The sequence below is a fragment of the Hesperophylax consimilis genome, unplaced genomic scaffold (genome assembly GCF_061612785.1).
Source record: "Hesperophylax consimilis isolate HC1 unplaced genomic scaffold, BYU_Hcon_1.0 scaffold_34, whole genome shotgun sequence".
Lineage (NCBI taxonomy): Eukaryota > Metazoa > Arthropoda > Insecta > Trichoptera > Limnephilidae > Hesperophylax > Hesperophylax consimilis.
This window is the reverse complement of record NW_028301264.1, coordinates 1,814,717-1,836,329: the sequence shown is the minus strand read 5'-3', so window position 1 is coordinate 1,836,329 and position 21,613 is coordinate 1,814,717. Positions and strand designations below refer to the sequence as shown.

Sequence of the window (21,613 nt, the reverse complement as noted above, 5' to 3'; positions counted from 1 at the left end):
TACCCGCGTTATTCTGCCCGCCGGTCAAACCGATCGCAGGGCAGCCACCCGAAAAACTCTCAACAAAACAATAATCGGGCACTACCCTGGCAATCCAAACTTGCACAATTCTTTGACGTTACATGCATTCATATGTATTATTATTATTATTATTATTACGTAATGAGCAGGCAGCATTCTGCTGATGCGCTCATATCTGATTTCACAATAAGTTTGACAGTATTTTTTATGTAGTTTTATGTGCAGGATAAATCTCTCGCAAGGATTTCTTTAACTTTTTGCAATCACCTGCTTTATTTATGTAACATTTGTATGCGGCCGCATCACACGTTTGATAGCTTATTAGCGATACTTTGGTTGCCGATAATACAGCGCTCCTCCAAAATATAAAATCTGTGCATGACAAGAGTGAACTGGCGCAATTACAAATACACATTTGACCGTACGCCTATCACACACGCGCAATGTAATATTTTGGTATAGCACCGACATAGTGTTTTTTGACATTTATAAGTGATTTTAGGCACTCTCGTGTCAATTAACGCAGTGTCCCGACAGCCATTTTCGTTTTATAAACATCTCTAGACATTTTTCACATTTTTGATTTATTTGATTCCATATTGCATTTTTTTCTATCTACCGTAAATCTGTGGGTATTGATAAACTTCAACAAATTAACCCGGTCAAAAGGGTAAGTTAAGTATTGTAAAACAGATGCGTACTTGTAAATGGTGGAGTTGTCAGAGATGATGTGCAGGATGTACCCCCAGTGTTGCCAGGCACCCGCCCCCTGTAGCTCCAGCCGATGGGGACCTCTCCAGCTGATGCGTCCCTCCGCATGCCCCATGACGCCCTGCAGCCCTGTGGGGGGGTTGGCCGCCACAGGGATGGGCTGGGAGGAGTTGAAAGCTACCATGACCTGAGAAAGAAACACAAATAAATAGAAGACAAAGAAAAAGCATTGCGAAACCTAAACTAGATGGCTGGATGGTGTTGAAGTCAATACCACATCCTTGGGCATTTGGAACAGACAGCAGGAAGATTGAAAATTATGTACAAATGTTTACTGTAACTTACCAATAAAATAGTTTTACCTACCAATAAAACTTATATTATGTACCTAACCTCATTTAAAACCTTTATTGAGAGAAGCATTCTCAAATTCCCTTTCGCGTGGCACTTTCCCGCTCTTTTTCAGCACCTTGTGTTGGACAAGTGGTCACCAGATGCTACACAAAAGTAAAGCGTCCCCTATGCGACTTTTGTTTACGGCATTCTTTCTCATTAGTTCTCACCAGGCAGTGATTGCCTAGGTTTTAAATGAGGTTAGGTACATAATATAAGTTTTATTGGTAGGTAAAACTATTTTATTATGTAGCCTGAACCGTCATTTAAAACCTTTATTGAGATCTGTTTGTTATCGACTGGTGACCACTAACGCTAATGTGATACTATTATAATACGTCAAAAAACTGGAAAACCTACTCACGTGTTACAGTGGGTGGAATAGGGAGGCTACAGACAATGCCCTATTTACCTCTAGGGGAGTGTTAACTTCCCTTCTGTAGAATTTGGCAAAGGTGTCCCGGCTCCTCCAGTTCCCTCGAGCCAGGATGTCATCCAATCTAAAATTATCCAGCCAGTTAAGTGACGCCACTGCTGCCCGTACACTTCCCGGGGCAGCTGTGATCTTAGCTTCTTCTAGAATTGTTTTGACCCAACGGGCGATGACTGTTCTTGAAGCTGCCTTAACTGTTCCCGATGTAGTGATGAAGAGTTCTGTTAAATTCTGATTTGTTTCCCTCCGTTCTTTGGAGGTTTCAATCAGTTTCTTAATCCAGTATGCTGGGTCTATATTTGGCTGATTTCCGTTTCTCAACCTCCAACCTGACTGTTGGTATGTAGCAGAGTCTGTTTTGGATCCGAAAACTGGCCATAACGAGACCCCTTCCTCATTTATGGATAGTTTGTCTGGCGAACACTGTAACAAGGTCAGGTCATGCACTCTTCGTCCCGAAGCTAACAAAAGTAAAGTCGCTGCTCTTCTCGAGACTTCAAAGAGACTCAACTTTTTGGGTGGGTTAGCTTCTAACCAGGTCAACACCATTCTGGGATCCCAGATAGGAGGCTTAGATAGTTTAGGATGCCTTAATGCTGCGGCTTTGAGAACTTGTCTGACTAGAGGGTGTGAGCTTAGGTTTCCTTCTTCAGGGCTACTGAAAGTTTATTTATTTATTTTTATTTATTTATTTATTTATTTAGTACAGGTGATGATACAATGACACATGTAGATAAAAAATACTTTGACTGCCCAACTAGGAGGAATTCCCGTTTTAGGACAGTCAAAAGTTGTTACTACTGATTTATGGAGTCGAATTGTGCTGGGAGAGAGATTGTCTTCTAAACTAAGATCTGTTAAAAATCTTGCCAGGTTACTTCCTGTAGGGACATTCGGGTTTACCCCGTGATTTAATGCCCACTTTTGCCACCTAAGCCATGCCGGTTTATATGTTTTAAGTGTGGATTCTCTCCAACCTGACTTTAAAAATTCTTTCTGTTTGTCCGACCAATCTGTTAATGACTGACTCCACCCCGGCACTTCCACACCTCCAAAATAAAATCCTCTACTTGTGGAGGAGGTTTCAAGGTTCTGGTGTCTATCAGCACTTCTGTCAGGTTCATTATGGTGAAAGGAGGGCTCGTCGCTCGACTTTTCAAGTCTGGTCTCCAGAATACTTTCTTCCATCTCGGGGCTACAATCAGGTATAGGCCCTTGGCCCGGTTGAGGTGTGCGAGAACTCTCGGCATGAGGCACAGAGGGGGGAACACCCAAGCTAGAGGGAAATCCCACTCTCGAGTCCAAGCGTTGACAAAACTTGCCTCTTTGTCGAATACATTTAGGGACACATAATCTTCTACAACGTGAGCTGTCTCCGATGCAAACAGGTCTATAGTTGGTCTCCCCCATTTTGCAAAAATCAATTTTGTTGCTGCTGGTAAAAGATGCCACTCCGGAGGTTCGCGTTTTCTGGAGAGTTGATCTGCCACCTCGTTGAACCTTCCTGGTAGGTAGTGGGCAGACAGTGAAATGCGATACGTGTCTGTCATCTGAAGGACTTGACGAGTCGCTTCGAGCAATGTCTTGGATCGTGTGCCGCCTTCGTTGCGAAGGTACGCGACCACCGATTTGTTGTCTGACTGGATCAGGAGACCCGAGTCTGACAGCTCTGGCCCGTGAGGAGTAAGTGCTGCCAGCACGGCGAGCATTTCCTTGACATTGCTGTGGAGAGGTTGCTGTGTTTGGGACCAAGCTCCACTCAATCTGAGGTCGTCTAGCTGCGCACCCCATCCCCAGTCCGAGGCGTCGGTCGTGAGGGTGTGACGAATCACTGCTTGATGCATTGGTGACCACGTCTGCAGGGACCTGCTCCACCATCTCAGCTCCTCTATCGCTGTTCGAGGAATGGGATGGAGTCGTCTCGGTTTGAATGCAGGCAGCTTGCGACTGGCACACTGTAACATGCGAAGGTTAAGCCTGCCTCTATGAATGGCGAAACTTGCAAAATTGAGGGTACCCAAGAGGCTCTGGGCCTGCTCAAGTGACCACCTTCCTAGATTAATGTATTGTTTCAGTAAATTTATTATTTTCTAGGCTAGTCCAAAAGGCAAACATGTCATTTGAAGCAGTTCTCCATTAAAAATCAGTCTCAAAAAACGGCGATGATTCTCATGAATTGGAAGATGAAAGTAGGCTTGAGAAAGGTCCACTTTAACCATCCAGTCGCCTGGTTGAATAAATGTTGCAACCTTATTAACATTAATAAGTCTGAATTTGCTAATAGCTAAGAAATTGTTCAAACGACGAAGGTTGAAGACCGGCCTAAATGACCCGTCTTGCTTCGGTATGAGAAACATCCGTGACAGAAAGGAAGGCGATATTGAAGCTGATTCCAATATCTTTTCCTTTTTCATTTTGTTTATTTGTCGTGTCATTTCGTCTGTGATTTCAGTTTTATAAGTTGAGCTTACCGTGTCTGCCACTATACTTAGAGGGGGTTTCTGCCGAAAGGGTAGCTTGTACCCTCGCAAAATGGTTAGCAGTGTTGGTGGTGCTTCTAATTCTTCCCATTTGCTTATAAAGTGCTGCAATTGCCCCCCCTGAAACGCCTTCTCCGGATAGTCATAGCCTATCCTTGTTGCCAAAATTCCTTCTTGGTTTGGCTGGTCCCCTCCTGTCCGCACCTCTTGCATCTTGATTAGATCGCCCTCCGCGGGGGGCTTTGTTGTCTCGGAAGGGCTTGTTGTCCCGAAACGTCCTGCTTTCCCGAAAGGGCCTGCTCTCACGAAAAGGCTTCCTCACTGGCACTTTCTTGGGCATCTGCGAGCTGGTTGATGGCTGAGGGTCAAAGCTTGAATGTGGGAAGCATTTATTAAGTCCTCCCATCCGCTGAATCTGGGATTCTAGCTTCATTGGTTCAAAAAGATAACCCGCTGCTGGAGGAATATTTTTGACTGCCTCCCGTACGTAGCGGCTCTTTATCTCGTTAAGGATTGCGTCCCTACGATGCTGGATCGCATTTGCTCTCCTTCCACAGACCATCTGCAGGACATCTTTGGTCACTGTCTGATATTGCGTATCCGGGGCAAATAGCGACTCCACTTTCTTGAAGAGGGAACCTGCTGACAATTCCTTGCCTTCCTCTGCACCCCAGTTTACCAGTTCCTGAAGAGATTTCTTGAGGCACTCATTTTGCTGCAACAGGGCATGGCTTAGTGACCCGCAAAATTTGTCAAGTGACCCCGCGTATTGCTCTGCCTTATTCAAATGCAGAAACTCTCCATTAACCTCCAACTGGTTGAACATGGGGTTGGCTAGGTATTTTCTTACGACCTCCCCATACCTTACTTCGTTCCATTCAGGCGAACCGAAGTGTTGTAAATCTTCGATTTTCTTTACGCGGTTTGCGTCAGCCTTAGGAACTGTAGGTTCCTTACACGTGGTTTCCGCCATCGATAGGTTTAATTCCTTGAATTCATGATTAGGATTTACTAATCCCATCCCTAGCGAAGATGGTGAATTTCTCTCCACGTGTATCTCTTGATCTTCCGATGATGCGTCCTCGTCGGAATCCAAGTTTCTCCTATCTTCGTATGTTTTAGACGCCATGAAATCCTGAATAAACGAGCGAATGTGCTCCACTTGAGCCGTGAGTTTATCAATACGATGTTTTTTCATAGATTTCGTCGATTTCGGCAACTTTCGTTTCGGCTCATTTTGTTTTGGCAAAATAATATTGTTCACTTCTTCTACCGTCATCTCTACCGAATCGGATGATGACATTTTGGAGCCACTCATTGTTAATTGGGCAAGAAACCAAAACACAAAACCAAAGGTACACAAAACACAATGTAAATAAGCAAACAACACAAAATGGCCGACGAACTGACGAACTTTTCCGTCGTGTTCACCACGTGTTTTATCCGTTTTTAAACAGTTAAATATTTAAAAAATACTTCGAACAGCCTCGCTGTTATAATATAATGTATTATCTTGAAAAAATTATACACTTAAAATAATTATATACGGGAAAAATCGTTATAAATTCGGAGCTACTTCGCAACGACAACGCCAGCGACGGAATTTAAAACGCTAATGAGAAAGAATGCCGTAAACAAAAGTCGCATAGGGGACGCTTTACTTTTGTGTAGCATCTGGTGACCACTTGTCCAACGCAAGGTGCTGAAAAAGAGCGGGAAAGTGCCACGCGAAAGGGAATTTGAGAATGCTTCTCTCGATAAAGGTTTTAAATGACGGTTCAGGCTACATAATGCCATTTATCTGCAGGGTTTAGCAGCTCTGTCATGACATTTCAAAAAAAATTACATTAAATCCGCACAGGAGGCGCCGAGGAAAATAATTCTTGGGGATGCTTTAAGGAGGGTTTTTTTAAGGAAAGAAAATAGAGCAAGTTTTGGGAAATTAAAAGGTTATGAGGGTTATACTGACTATTGACATGACTTTAAGAATATGATTCACTTTATCTTGGCTTGTCTCCTTGGGGGATCCATGACTTGTTCATCTTAATAATAACTTGTGGGGAATTAACTATAAGAAGGAATTAAAATTAAAGAGTTTTTAGCTCACATCTATCTTATTTGTATAGTAAGTTATAATATAAAATTAGTCACGGTATTAATACTGCCGATGAGGTCCGGGTAAATATTGTGGAAATAGCTGTCTTGTCCTTCGTAATATTCCTCGTTCAGTACATCTTTCCCATTTATCCAGTAAAACAGGCCATTTGCAAAGGACAGGGACTGCACCGAGTAGAACATGGCACTCTGTGTGTTGCTCCTAAAGTCTGATACTTCGCGGCTGGAAAATATTACAAAAAAAACAATATTAATTATAATAATGCTGTTACACCAAAATCATTTTCTTATCAGACGGAAATAAGAAGAATAAATTACTAAATTAGCTGCAATTTTCATGAGAAGAGACATAACCTTCATAATACTTAAGTAGCTTTAGGCAAACAAAGCAGTAAATAGCTACAGATATTTGCATTGCACTACATATTTCCAAACTAATGTTTAGAGTTTGAGGAACATTTCGCAGTATCCTTTTTAAATACATCTATTTGAACATCACTTTTGTTTTCGGTAATGAATGAATGCAAATCTCGGAAGTGGAAATTAACCCACTCCCTGATATACAATCGAGCTGAATCTCGCCAGATAGACTCGTCAATGATATTGCATTCTATCATTTTTTTATGGCAATCACAGACACACACATACATATGGACATACATGCTTTCTTTGTAATCGGATGACATTACAGCAGTCAATATATGAAATAAATGTCGGTCCTACCCGATCGGCATTTGGCGAGGTTGTTAGCGTGGTTGATTCCAGTCCCTGAGAAGGAAGGTACAATCCTCAGTCAAACCAATTTTATTTATTTATTTTTTATTTTTTTTATTTTTCGGAATAACTTTTATTGAGTAAAACCTCAAATTATAATATTTAAATATTGAAGACAATATTAGTGATTTCTAAACGAAAATCTGAAACAGAAAAATCAGAAAAGGAAACGGTCACATCTGGGACTCGAACTTATTTTGTTTAAGTTTTAAAAAACTTTTTAAAATGGATGTACTATGTAATAGTATGTTATCTACATTTTACTCCAATTAACCTCAGAAACACCGATTAAGTCAGGTACGTATCTTAACACCACATATACACGATAATGTATTTCAGAATTTCAAATAACATTATTTACATTGCATAATGTTTTTAGTCCCTGAAGATCAAAATGTCATTTACATTTTTAGTCTAAATGACCTCGGGAATACACTGGTGGGATACACATGTTAATTTAAAATCAGAATTTCAATTGCATAATATTTACCCATCTAGGGAAACTGAGAGCACAGTGTTCCTCTTGAGGTGCGCCACCAGGATCCTGAAGTTGGTGTGATCCAGGGTGAAGGCACCCAGGTTGGGTTCCTTGAGGATCTGTTCAGGAGTGATATTGTGCTTGACTCCGTTGGATATATCGGCCAAGTCCAGGCGGTATAGACCACCACTTGCTCCAGGGATAGCCCAGAACAGGTATCTAAAGAATTCATTTATTAAATAAATAAATCGTTAAGATATTATTAACAACTCTCAGATGAAAAATATGAAACAGAAAATCAGAAAAAGATTTGTTTGCATCTAGGAATCAAATTTTAATTCCTAGTAAATTGGTTCTCATTCTCTACACCGAGCATTTACGAGTATAAAGGCTATGTTTTATTATTTGCTGTTTTTAAGGGTTCCTTGGCAAGATTGTAAAAGTTGCATTCTGAGACTTTGTTTTTATTTGATAAGTATTACAGATAACATTTTCACACCAATAAAGATTGAATTTTTATTTATTTTTGGAATAAATCAATGGGTAAAATCTAAAACTGTACTATTTAAATTAGTGATTCTTAAATAAAAATTTGAAACAGAAAAATCAGAAAAAGATACGGTTACATCTAGAACAAGGCTGCCCAACCTTTTTAACAGTTGGGCGAAATTGACGATTTTGAATCACTGGCGGGCCACTGAATACCTGACGGTTCCTATTTTCATGGGGGGGGGGGGTTGTTAGAGAATTTCTATAAAAAAAATTCAAAATGAGTGCTCCCCACAAAATATTTGAAATCCATGGGGGGGGGGGGGGGGTTGTTACGGAACTTCGCTGAGAAAAAATTCCGCACACCCAAAAACATCATATGTGATTCCCCACAACAATTTTTTGAATTCCATGGGGGGGGGTGGCTACAAGATTCCCATTTCGGACGCAAAAAATATTATATCAAAAACCGGTGTATTTTGGTTTAAAAAGTAAGTTCAACAGGTTAGATTTTTTCGTCACTGATTCTCGTTCTGAGTAGCCTAAATAGTGATAAATCGCCTTCGTTGGCAACACTGGTGACCGCGCGCAAGCTGGATTGTTTGTTTTACCGCGTGCCCGCGACACTTTTTCAAATTGGCGGATTGGCGGGTTTTTTGAAAATGGTTCACGCGGGCCACTTATAATTCGTTCGCGGGCCACATTGTAGCCCGCGGGCCTGGGGTTGGGCAGCCTTGATCTAGAACATGCACCCAGTACCCTGGCCTTCGGCCATATTAACTGTATCATACTTTGCATAAGAAATACCGTGATTATAGCAGCCTTAAAGATAGCAGCCAATAAAAAAGTGCGGTGAGAAAATGAAGATAATGTTGGTAGTTCTTATTCGAAGCATGATACAGTTAAATATGACCGAAGGAGACAGGGTCCCATTAGCTCAGTTGGTAGCGCGGCGCCCCGGCAAGGCACGGGTCCTGGGTTTATGTCTTAGATCCGACCGTATCTTTTTCTAATATTTCTATTTCAAATTGTCGTTTAAAAATCGCTAATATTGTCTTCAATTGTTTTCAGTGGAATCCAGATCCACTGAAATAAAGTAACAGTTGGGACATTAAGGGCCTGTTCAGACACGGCGATAACCGCGCGATTGATAAAATCGTGCGGTTTGAACCGCAAAAATGTTGACTGTTCAAACATCGGCGGTTAGTTAGCGATTAGCGATCAGTTTCAAGATGGAAGTCGAAGAGGAACTAGCGTGTCTGTGGCTGCTCCAGAAAAAAATAAAGAAAAGAAGGAAAAGGCAGTATTGGGTGCATCCAATATTAAGGGATCGACTGACACATGGCCAATTCGTGACGCTATATCCCAATTTAAGAATGTTTGAGAGGAAATTTTTTGACTATTTAAGAATGTCAATAAAATCTTTTGATGAACTAATTAAACTAATCAGGGAAGATATTTTGAGCTCTGAAACACATATGAGGGCAAGCGTGTCACCAGAAGAAAAACTAGTAGTAACTTTGAGGTAAGATATTTATTTATTGTTCATTAAAATCAGCATATATATTTTCTATTATTGTAAAAGACTGCGAGGCAGTACTATATTGAGATGATGGCGATGGTGACCCAGGCGGAATAACAGCAGAAGTTGATCCATTTTTTTTTTATTTTTTTATTTATTTATTTATTTATCAAAAGAAAGTACATATTACATATTGGATGCTTTGCCTGTCCAACTAGGAAAGTTTCCCGTTCTAGGACAGACAAATTGACATGTTTAATTCATATTATTACTGAAATGTACATAATTACATAACAAAAACCAAAAAAAAGTTTCATTTTTCTCTGAAACTAAGTTGTGTAATAAAGAAAATGTATATAATAAATATAAGTACACATACATTGTTTTGTGAGAAGTAGAAAAAATTAATCTGGTAGCATATATTATAATCGGATTTACCGAATTAACCTGGTAACATAAAATATTAAAATTTACAGAGTATGAGGTAAGCGTTGTAACTAGAATGTGTAATAAATTATGTGCATGATTGTTTTCACTGAATTAAAACATGAATTCAGAACAAATTATATTATACGGCAATACGAATATATACCGCGCTCATTTCTTAAACTACTGCTAAAATGTAAAAACAATAACTATATATATAGATAGAAATATAAACTATGAAACATAAACTATGAATCCAAATACATAGTACCTGATTTAGTGCTACTTTGGTGAAATTGGTGCATTACTTCGTACGCCATATTGTGTTATGTATTTATTATAAATCATTACCGTAGTAGGTACCAAGTTTCACACAGAGTAAGTGTGCGACGTACAAATGTGATACGCTTTACAGTAGTGATGTACCTAATGAGCAGACAGGCTTCAGGGGCGCATAACCATAAATCTTAGGTTGAAAAACATCAGAAGTTTGGTGATTTTGTTTAACAGTTATACAGCATACATTCACTTTCGACTCTCCCTAAGTTTAGAATCCAATCATTGACTAATTTACGCAGGACGCTTCCATTTTTCAATTTCCAAGAACCGGGTATAAGGTTGAACATTTTTGGACCTAGGTAAGAATATTGTCTTTGAGCAAGGGATGTCATAGTAGCAAGTGGAACTATTGGATTCCTCCCTGCATGTCGGGTGTTGTAATAATGTTCTACGGAGGGGAAGAGGTGACGATATTTTTGTGTGTATAATATAACTTTTCTTATAAATAGTTGCCTCACATCCAGAACTCCTATCTCTTTGAATAAATCATTACTGGGGTATCTAAATGGTTTTTTAAGTATGACCCTTAGTAGTGATTTCTGTGCTTTGGCTAAGGGGTCCAGAATTGATTTGGTACATCCTCCCCATCCTAAAGATGCATATTCAAGTAAAGAGTTGCACATGGCATAGTACATTAGTTTTAGATCTTTTGCTCATAGAATATTTCTAATCGCCATGAAAAGATGCGTGAGTTTTCTGACCTTTGTGGAGATTGAATAGATATGTTCATTCCATCTCAGATTCTTGTCTACAATAATTCCTAGATATTTTATGCTATATTTGTAGTAAAATATCCTTGCGGAGTTGTATACTGTTGATTTTGCCAATACGATGTATTGGGTATTATCTGGTGAGCACTGATGCGAACAGAGGGTGGTAAAGCTTGTCCTTTTTGTATAACTTGAAGCAATTCAATTTTGGTCGCTAAACGTCGATTTTCTGGTACTTTTTTCAGTTCTTTGTATAACGATAAACAAAAAAGTTTATCGTCATCTTGTCTGGAAATATTATTTTCTTGAAGTCCTTTTTCAAAACTTTGTCGTGACTCAATGCTTTTTTCAATTAAATCACTTATTCGTTCTTCTGGTATATTTCTTTTCTTTCGTTTAGGGGGACCTACTTCAGTGGCTTCGGTTGCATTGGCGTTTAATTGATGTGTCTCATTATTGTATTCATCTATTATTACATTTGACTGTTCATTCATACTATTAGTAGTTTCATCGTTGTCTACACTCTTCTGCAGGAAAGAAAGCCTTGAAAAATACATATATTGGGCTCCTTTACGAGCACCTGAACCGGAAGGAGTTGTTTTCAGTTTTTTGTATTCTTTATTGTAACAATCCCGTATGTTTTTCCATTTTTTTTGGAGTGTTGTACCTGAAAATAATGTCATTATTAATTTTCTTGTTTTAGGTATCTTGGTACGGGTTGTTCATTTGGAGAATTAAGCTACAACTATCGCCTTGGAAAATCTACGATTACAGGAATTGTCCGTGAAGTGTGTAAATCGTTGTGGAAAAAGTTGGTTAGTAAAGTTATGGCCGAACCAACCGAAGATTTCTGGAAGAGAATAGCTCAAGAGTTTGAGAGATATGCGAATTTTCCAAATTGCATTTGTGCTATAGACGGCAAGCATATCCGAGTTATAAAGCCTGTCGATTCGGGATCATTGTATCATAACTACAAACATTTCTTTTCTATAGTGCTCTTAGCAGTTTGCGATGCCAATTATTGCTTTACTTATGTTGACATTGGGGCTTATGGCAAAAGCAGTGATTCCGCAATATTCAAAAATTATTTATTTTATAAACGACTGATAGAAAAATCATTTAATATACCACAACCTAAACCAATATCTAATGTAGATTCAACACCACTGCCTTATGTCATAGTTGGAGATGAAGCCTTCGGTTTATCAGAAAATTTAATGCAACCATATGCAGGCAAATGTTTATCACATGAAAAAAGGATTTTTAACTATAGGTTATCGAGAGCCCGACGTAACATTGAGTGCACTTTTGGTATTTTGGCTAACAAATGGCGTATCTTTCATAGGCCTATAAATGTGAAAATAGACTTTGCCAAAGACATAATAAAAGCCTGTTGCGTTCTACACAACTATGTGAGGAGTAGAGATGGTATAAAATATAAAGATACTTTATATACTGCACCAATGACTAGTCTCAATACCTTGCATGCAGGAAGAGGGGCACCGTCATCTTTAAATATCAGAGATAAATTCACTCATTACTTCGCGAACGAAGGGAGTGTTTCATGGCAAGATTCAAAAATATAATAATGTCAATAAATTTTTCTTACCTAAAATAGCCTTTTTTTCCAACGTGTCTTCACCATTTCCAAATATTTCCACCAACTCTTGCCATACTCGGTTCTTTGCAATTTTATTCGAATAATCCGCACACTGAAGATTCCATATTACAGGTCTTTTCTCCACTTCATCAATAAATAACTCTGTGTCGAAGCGATCCATAGCTAGCTCAGGCGCGCTCTCGTTGTGACGTGTTGATCGCGCGGTGCCCGCAACGCTACTGAACGCTGAGGAAGATCTCCATAGTAATAAAACCGCGTGGGCGCCGCACGATTCTATTTTCTAGCGGTTGAGTTGCGGTAATCGCGAGGTTGGACTAACCGCGCGATTATGTCTGAATGATTATATAAATACCTGCGTAAATAAGACCCACGCGGTTCCCGCGCGATTCTCAAACCGCGCGGTTCCCGCCGTGTCTGAACTAGCACTTAGAAGATAGTATTTGGCAATGGTTGGTTGGTTCAGATAATATACTGTTTTGGAAATGACTTCTTCTCATTATCTGGTTACTTTGGTAGGCTAATTAATTTTTTAATGTTTTCAATGCACTTCAAAGAAAATTGTATATAACAGATTCGAATTTCCATGTAATTTCTATTTGGCCACGCAAACCTCAAAACAAAGGTTGAATTATCTTCTTAACAATTTGTAGAATTAGAAGTAATTTTGACTACTTACCCATTGTAGGGATCCACTTCAATATGAATGGGTTTGGAGTGGAAACCCGCAAAGGCAACGGTTTGCCCTTTCCCTTCGAAGTCGCACCGCATTACCTGCCAGCGCACAACTTGGTTGGGGTTTGCCCTCTTCACTTGGCCCAGGATGAAGAGGTGGCTATTCAGCCAATCCACCGATAAGTCCAGAGGAGTGTACTCTATGGAGTCTGGCGTGAGGATGGCGGTGGAAGGAGATATCTTTGAGAGGGAACTTTTGAAGACAGTGCCGCTTGAGTCAGAGACGAAAAGAATGTCTCTACGGACATCAATTCCCACACCTAGAGTAACAATATATTAAATAGTAAAGAAATACTTAAAACATCTATGGTTTAGATATATTAGTTTTAGATTCTTTGTTCTTCGTTGATTAAAAATACATATGTATTTTTGAATGCACACTGTTTAAAATCGATTACCTTGTATAACGTTGGTGGTGTTGTAAATGATATCAGGTTCACCAGATATATCAGCGGGTTGTTGGACAATGCGATGGGACCCCCCTACAATCAGTATCGGCTGCTGACTGGCCACAGCTAAAACAAACATAAAAAGTAGTGCATTAAAACCATGCTAGTCTATCTGGCCGTGAGAATTCGAATTGTGAAAATAACTATATGTATATGTAGTTGGTACCTGTGGGCTGAGCCAGTGTGGTCACCATAACAGTGGCTTGTGGTCCTTCCCCTTCCCCATTTCTCATGGCCACTCCCACCCTGTAGTTGACAGAGGGAGAGAGACCTTGGAACATGTAGAAGAGAGTGTTTTCTGAGGCTGGTAAATCCTGGAATTCACAAGAAAGAAACTAAATAAATACATTTATTATGTAGCATAGGCTTTATTTAAAACCTATAAAGTGAGATAAACATTACCATTTTGCAGCCAAATCGACGTTTCTTACCAATTTCGTGTGTAATTCTTAGTTTAAATCTCCCGCCAATGTCACCTGCTAGTTCCAAATGCATCCTTGAGGCGGCGCCAGTAGTGGGACGCCACCAGTGACGATATAATTTCATGTTTCATTAGCATTTATTTTGCGAAGGTCAAACACGTTTGGTTTGTTTACAAACATCAAATACCGTAAAATAAAATAGTTTTACCTACCAATAAAACTTATATTACATATGTACCTAACCTCATTTAAAACCTTTATTGGAGAGAAGCATTCTCAAATTCCCTTTTGCGTGGCACTTTCCCGCTCTTTTTCAGCACCTTGTGTTGGTCAAGTGGTCACCAGATGCTACACAAAAGTAAAGCGTCCCCTATGCGACTTTTGTTTACGGCATTCTTTCTCATTAGTTCTCACCAGGCAGTGATTGCCTAGGTTTTAAATGAGGTTAGGTACATAATATAAGTTTTATTGGTAGGTAAAACTATTTTATTATGTAGCCTGAACCGTCATTTAAAACCTTTATTGAGATCTGTTTGTTATCGACTGGTGACCACTAACGCTAATGTGATACTATTATAATAAGTCAAAAAACTGGAATACCTACTCACGTGTTACAGTGGGTGGAATAGGGAGGCTACAGACAATGCCCTATTTACCTCTAGGGGAGTGTTAACTTCCCTTCTGTAGAATTTGGCAAAGGTGTCCCGGCTCCTCCAGTTCCCTCGAGCCAGGATGTCATCCAGTCTAAAATTATCCAGCCAGTTAAGTGACGCCACTGCTGCCCGTACACTTCCCGGGGCAGCTGTGATCTTAGCTTCATCTAGAATTGTTTTGACCCAACGGGCGATGAGTGTTCTTGAAGCTGCCTTAACTGTTCCCAATGTAGTGATGAAGAGTTCTGTTAAATTCTGCTTTGTTTCCCTCCGTTCTTTGGAGGTTTCAATCAGTTTCTTAATCCAGTATGCTGGGTCTATATTTGGCTGATTTCCGTTTCTCAACCTCCAACCTGACTGTTGGTATGTAGCAGAGTCTGTTTTGGATCCGAAAACTGGCCATAACGAGACCCCTTCCTCATTTATGGATAGTTTGTCTGGCGAACACTGTAACAAGGTCAGGTCATGCACTCTTCGTCCCGAAGCTAACAAAAGTAAAGTCGCTGCTCTTCTCGAGACTTCAAAGAGACTCAACTTTTTGGGTGGGTTAGCTTCTAACCAGGTCAACACCATTCTGGGATCCCAGATAGGAGGCTTAGATAGTTTAGGATGTCTTAATGCTGCGGCTTTGAGAACTTGTCTGACTAGAGGGTGTGAGCTTAGGTTTCCCTCTTCAGGGCTACTGAAAGTTGTTACTACTGATTTATGGAGTCGAATTGTGCTGGGAGAGAAATTGTCTTCTAAACTAAGATTGTTAAAAATCTTGCCAGGTTACTTCCTGTAGGGACATTCGGGTTTACCCCGTGATTTAATGCCCACTTTTGCCACCTAAGCCATGCCGGTTTATATGTTTTAAGTGTGGATTCTCTCCAACCTGACTTTAAAAATTCTTTCTGTTTGTCCGACCAATCTGTTAATGACTGACTCCACCCCGGCACTTCCACACCTCCAAAATAAAATCCTCTACTTGTGGAGGGGGTTTCAAGGTTCTGGTGTCTATCAGCACTTCTGTCAGGTTCATTATGGTGAAAGGAGGGCTCGTCGCTCGACTTTTCAAGTCTGGTCTCCAGAATACTTTCTTCCATCTCGGGGCTACAATCAGGTATAGGCCCTTGGCCCGGTTGAGGTGTGCGAGAACTCTCGGCATGAGGAACAGAGGGGGGAACACCCAAGCTAGAGGGAAATCCCACTCTCGAGTCCAAGCGTTGACAAAACTTGCCTCTTTGTCGAATACATTTAGGGACACATAATCTTCTACAACGTGAGCTGTCTCCGATGCAAACAGGTCTATAGTTGGTCTCCCCCATTTTGCAAAAATCAATTTTGTTGCTGCTGGTAAAAGATGCCACTCCGGAGGTTCGCGTTTTCTGGAGAGTTGATCTGCCACCTCGTTGAACCTTCCTGGTAGGTAGTGGGCAGACAGTGAAATGCGATACGTGTCTGTCATCTGAAGGACTTGACGAGTCGCTTCGAGCAATGTCTTGGATCGTGTGCCGCCTTCGTTGCGAAGGTACGCGACCACCGATTTGTTGTCTGACTGGATCAGGAGACCCGAGTCTGACAGCTCTGGCCCGTGAGGAGTAAGTGCTGCCAGCACGGCGAGCATTTCCTTGACATTGCTGTGGAGAGGTTGCTGTGTTTGGGACCAAGCTCCACTCAATCTGAGGTCGTCTAGCTGCGCACCCCATCCCCAGTCCGAGGCGTCGGTCGTGAGGGTGTGACGAATCACTGCTTGATGCATTGGTGACCACGTCTGCAGGGACCTGCTCCACCATCTCAGCTCCTCTATCGCTGTTCGAGGAATGGGATGGAGTCGTCTCGGTTTGAATGCAGGCAGCTTGCGACTGGCACACTGTAACATGCGAAGGTTAAGCCTGCCTCTATGAATGGCGAAACTAGCAAAATGGAGGGTACCCAAGAGGCTCTGGGCCTGCTCAAGTGACCACCTTCCTAGATTAATGTATTGTTTCAGTAAATTTGTTATTTTCTAGGCTACACGAAATTATAGCATCATTGATGGCGTCCCCACTACTGGCGCCGCCTGAAGGATGCATTAGGAACTAGCAGGTGACATTGGCGGGAGATTTAAACTAAGAATTACACACGAACTTGGTAAGAAACGTCGATTTGGCTGCAAAATGGTAATGTTTATCTCACTTTATAGGTTTTAAATAAAGCTAAGTACATAATATAAGTTTTATTGTAAGGTAAAACTTTTTCATTTTCTAGGCTAGTCCAAAAGGCAAACATGTCATTTGAAGCAGTTCTCCATTAAAAATCAGTCTCAAAAAACGGCGATGATTCTCATGAATTGGAAGATGAAAGTAGGCTTGAGAAAGGTCCACTTTAACCATCCAGTCGCCTGGTTGAATAAATGTTGCAACCTTATTAACATTACAATGGAAGATGCTCTGAGGAACTAGCGTCATTGATCCCTTCGGCACCGGTGCGTAGTCGGGATACACGCCAAACGCGCGCCCAACATTTGTACACAGTTGACACTTGTCACATGAGAACGGGTCGCTTCTACGATTCGTTCTTAAGTTCAACAGCTCGGCTGTGGAACGAACTGCCGGCCTCTGTGTTTCCTCCCTCCTACAACATGGGACTCTTCAAGACCCATGTTCACTCCTTCCTCTCCACAAAAAGACCCTCCACACAGCATCCCCAAAGATGACATAGGCCCTGAGGGAAATTATTTTCTTCAGGGCCTCCTGTGTGGAGTAAATATAAAAAAAAAAAAAAAAAAAATTAATAAGTCTGAATTTGCTAATAGCTAAGAAATTGTTCAAACGACGAAGGTTGAAGACCGGCCTAAATGACCCGTCTTGCTTCGGTATGAGAAACATCCGTGACAGAAAGGAAGGCGATATTGAAGCTGATTCCAATATCTTTTCCTTTTTCATTTTGTCTATTTGTCTACTTTCTTGGGCATCTGCGAGCTGGTTGATGGCTGAGGGTCGAAGCTTGAATGTGGGAAGCATTTATCAAGTCCTCCCATCCGCTGAATCTGGGATTCTAGCTTCACTGGTTCAAAAAGATAACCCGCTGCTGGAGGAATATTTTTGACTGCCTCCCGTACGTAGCGGCTCTTTATCTCGTTAAGGATTGCGTCCCATACGATGCTGGATCGCATTTGCTCTCCTTCCACAGACCATCTGCAGGACATCTTTGGTCACTGTCTGATATTGCGTATCCGGGGCAAATAGCGACTCCACTTTCTTGAAGAGGGAACCTGCAGACAATTCCTTGCCTTCCTCTGCACCCCAGTTTACCAGTTCCTGAAGAGATTTCTTGAGGCACTCATTTTGCTGCAACAGGGCATGGCTTAGTGACCCGCAAAATTTGTCAAGTGACCCCGCGTATTGCTCTGCCTTATTCAAATGCAGAAACTCTCCATTAACCTCCAACTGGTTGAACATGGGGTTGGCCAGGTATTTTCTTACGACCTCCCCATACCTTACTTCGTTCCATTCAGGCGAACCGAAGTGTTGTAAGTCTTCGATTTTCTTTACGCGGTTTGCGTCAGCCTTAGGAACTGTAGGTTCCTTACACGTGGTTTCCGCCATCGATAGGTTTAATTCCTTGAATTCATGATTAGGATTTACTAATCCCATCCCTAGCGAAGATGGTGAATTTCTCTCCACGTGTATCTCTTGATCTTCCGATGATGCATCCTCGTTGGAATCCAAGTTTCTCCTATCTTCGTATGTTTTGGACGCCATGAAGTCCTGAATAAACGAGCTAATGTGCTCCACTTGAGCCGTGAGTTTATCAATGCGATGTTTTTTCGTAGATTTCGTCGATTTCGGCAACTTTCGTTTCGGCTCATTTTGTTTTGGCAAAATAATCTTGTTCACTTCTTCGAATGTCATCTCTACCGAATCGGATGATGACATCTCGGAGCCACTCATTGTTAATTGGACAAGAAACCAAAACACAAAACACAAGGTACACAAAACACAATGTAAATAAACAAACAACACAAAAAGGCCGACGAACTGACGAACTTTTCCGTCGTGTTCACCATGTGTTTTATCCGTTTTTAAACAGTTAAAAGTTTAAAAAATACTTCGAACAGCCTCGCTGTTATAATACAGGGTGTCCGGAAACTCGTAGTACAAGCGGGAAACTGGTGAATCTACATCACATTTGGAGTTGATTTTGTAGTATATTTTTTTTTGATTTGAGCTTTCGTTATCGAGTAAATCGAGTTAGAAGTTGATTTTTTTTTTTTTTTTTAATCAAATTCTTATAAATTATTACTGAAGATCAAAGTACCCAACTAATTAAAACTGTTTGAAAGTAAAACAAATGAAGAAACTCGGATTTGAAGCATTATTTTGAAATTACCCTTCATTTAATCCGGTGTAATCATAAAATATTTCTGCTCTGCAGGGTTAAAACATCTGTTGTTGAACCCTAAACACCAGAAAAAACTTTAACCCTAAAATAGCCGAAAAATATTTTTTTTTGTTTTTTTTTTTTTGTGAAAATGCTCACATCAAAAAACTTTATGTTTATTTGGGTTCCCCATGTGGTGTAGATTCTCCAGTTTCCCGCTTGTACTACGAGTTTCCGGACACCGTGTATAATGTATTATCTTGAAATAATTATACACTTAAAATAATTATAACTAACTAACTAACTAACTAACCATCACGCCGTTTCCCCGCAGGGGTAGGCAGAGAGGACGGACCGCCAAACAACTCGGTCTTGGCACACACTCCTTGCCTCATTCACATTCATACATCGTCTCATACATACTCTTCTATTATTCCGACTCTTGACATGGCCCGACTCGAGTATCTGATTCACTTGATCGTGCCATGTCTTCCTCGGGCGTCCCCTACTTCTGCTACCATTCACATTTGCATCATATATCCTCCTTACACTCCTATCTTCGCTCATTCGCTCTACATGCCCAAACCATCTAAGCGTCCCTTTCTTAATCTTACTCATTACGCTTACATCAGCCTTGCACTCTTTGCGGATCTCCACATTCCTCACATGATCAAACATGGTTTTACCACACATACGCCTCAGGGATCTCATTTCAACAGCATTTAATCTACTTTCATCCTTTCTTTGCCAGAAAAATCGTTATAAATTCGGAGCTACTTCGCAACGACAACGCCAGCGACGGAATTTAAAACGCTAATGAGAAAGAATGCCGCAAACAAAAGTCGCATAGGGGACGCTTTACTTTTGTGTAGCATCTGGTGACCACTTGTCCAACGCAAGGTGCTGAAAAAGAGCGGGAAAGTGCCACGCGAAAGGGAATTTGAGAATGCTTCTCTCAATAAAGGTTTTAAATGACGGTTCAGGCTACATAATAACCTGTTTTTCAGTATTTGCGCAAAATTTACATATTTTTTTTCGAGGTTATTAACAGTGTGACTGTTCAAACTCCGTAAAATTGCGATTTATAGAGTTTCGTGTGTTTTTGTTAAGTGTTTTTTTGTGGTTTCTTTGTGTTTTCGTGATTATGTCGGATTCCGAACGTTTCGAGAGCGGGGAAGCCGAATTTTCGAGGGCGGAAGTCATGAAGGTGATCCACACAGACACGCGGGGCAAGCGTTCGAGGGTCTGCGCGGAAGACAAAGCCAAGAAGCAGAGGGTTTGTGAATTAGCTCCCGCTGACCCGCGAATTGACCTGTTAACACAGCAGATGTCCCAGATGCAGGAAATGTTGCGTCTGCTGCTAGAGAAGCGTTCGGAGGCTCCCGTCCGTGGCGCCTCGGACGACGATGACGATGACGAGGACAGCATCTTCCTGGACACCCCTGCGTCGCTTCGGGAGGAATTGGCAGGAGATTTGGGAATGGGACTTGTTTCTGCTATCGTGGTACGAGAACACGCCGTCAGATGGAATGCAGGAAAACACTTCTTCTTCTTGACATATAAATTTATTAATTCACAATATATTTGCAGAGGATCTTATTTTCCTCTGCTAAAACTTAAACTGAAAGAAATAAAGGTCTAGTTTCCTCTATTCTTCAGTTTTCTCTAGGTACACATAAACCTAGTAATTATCTCACGAGTGACTGCCTAGGTACGCATGTACCTACCAGTTATAGCAACACTCTAATACTGTCTCCTGCGTAGGTACGTCTGTACCTACCAGTTATATGAATACTCTAATACTGTGCTTTTTCTGGGAGGTATCTGTATTTAAACTAAATTCTGAAGGACATTTTACCAAAATAAAGATGTTCCACCCGCTCGTTGGCAAACAACATTCTTAACATAAATAAAATGCATTTAACTATTCTTAATGATACAAACGTGACTTAAACAATAGAAATATTTTAAAGGAATTATTTTGAGGGAGATGAAACTTTATTTGGGGTTTTTATTACTATGGGACAGGGGTGGGAAAGGTATTGGCAAATATTTTTAGGCATAATGGTTTAACTAGGGTCATCATAAAATCGAAGGCGAACAGCTCTATTTGAAAACTGCCGCCGCTTGCAGTAAAATGTCACCAATTCTTAAATCATAAATGATACAAACAAGGCAATATGTTTATAAAAATACCAGGCCAAAGAATTGTTTTATTGTAGGGTCGAATCTGCAAATGTGGGAAGCTACATTAACTTTGAAAATACGAACTATGGGAACGGGCCTCCTGAAGGCTAAATTTTATTGAGCAATATGTAAACGTCGCATTCTCGAAGATCCAGGACTCATCCATCCGAATAAGCCGTCTCGCGACTTGGATCTCGGGGAGTGGACAACTGACCTAAAGCAGCAGAAGATACCATCGGCCGACCCAGGGAGGGTGAAAAAAGTGGAGCTCCTTCAGCATCTGGGGACGGCCAACTGGAACAAAGTCCGCTACC

At 40.8% G+C, this 21,613-nt stretch overlaps 3 protein-coding genes across 3 annotated transcripts in view; all 3 read right to left on the bottom strand.

Annotated features, from left to right (window-relative positions):
• LOC149409174 (proto-oncogene tyrosine-protein kinase ROS-like) overlaps positions 1 to 21,613 on the bottom strand; it is a 264,442-nt gene that overhangs the window by 180,000 nt on the left and 62,829 nt on the right. Inside the window, exons 6-11 of the mRNA XM_089650093.1 lie at positions 13,860 to 14,007; positions 13,643 to 13,759; positions 13,189 to 13,504; positions 7,418 to 7,624; positions 6,190 to 6,376; positions 723 to 919 (exon numbers count right to left, since the gene is read on the bottom strand). Coding sequence (XP_089506219.1) covers positions 723 to 919; positions 6,190 to 6,376; positions 7,418 to 7,624; positions 13,189 to 13,504; positions 13,643 to 13,759; positions 13,860 to 14,007 — 1,172 coding nt within the window. The remainder of the gene's footprint in view (positions 1 to 722; positions 920 to 6,189; positions 6,377 to 7,417; positions 7,625 to 13,188; positions 13,505 to 13,642; positions 13,760 to 13,859; positions 14,008 to 21,613) is intronic.
• Positions 2,402 to 4,080, bottom strand: LOC149409178 (uncharacterized). The gene is made up of 2 exons (XM_089650105.1): positions 4,030 to 4,080; positions 2,402 to 3,513 (listed from the first exon to the last, which is right to left on the bottom strand). The coding sequence occupies exon 2, from the start codon at positions 3,400 to 3,402 to the stop codon at positions 2,575 to 2,577; it is 828 nt and encodes a 275-aa protein (XP_089506231.1). The 5' UTR covers positions 3,403 to 3,513; positions 4,030 to 4,080; the 3' UTR covers positions 2,402 to 2,574.
• LOC149409177 (uncharacterized) lies at positions 10,951 to 12,672 on the bottom strand. Its single transcript, XM_089650079.1, has 2 exons — positions 12,501 to 12,672; positions 10,951 to 11,558 (listed from the first exon to the last, which is right to left on the bottom strand). Exons 1-2 carry the CDS (start codon positions 12,670 to 12,672, stop codon positions 10,951 to 10,953), a joined length of 780 nt encoding a protein of 259 aa, XP_089506205.1.

Bases quoted from the DNA above. Each gene is read 5' to 3' on its own strand.
- LOC149409178 (XM_089650105.1), bottom strand. From the start codon at position 3,402: ATGCATCAAGCAGTGATTCGTCACACCCTCACGACCGACGCCTCGGAC.
- LOC149409177 (XM_089650079.1), bottom strand. From the start codon at position 12,672: ATGGATCGCTTCGACACAGAGTTATTTATTGATGAAGTGGAGAAAAGA. The intron at 11,559-12,500 runs GTAAGAAAAATT...CATTATTTTCAG, and splicing joins GGAAAAAAAGGCTATTTTAG to GTACAACACTCCAAAAAAAA.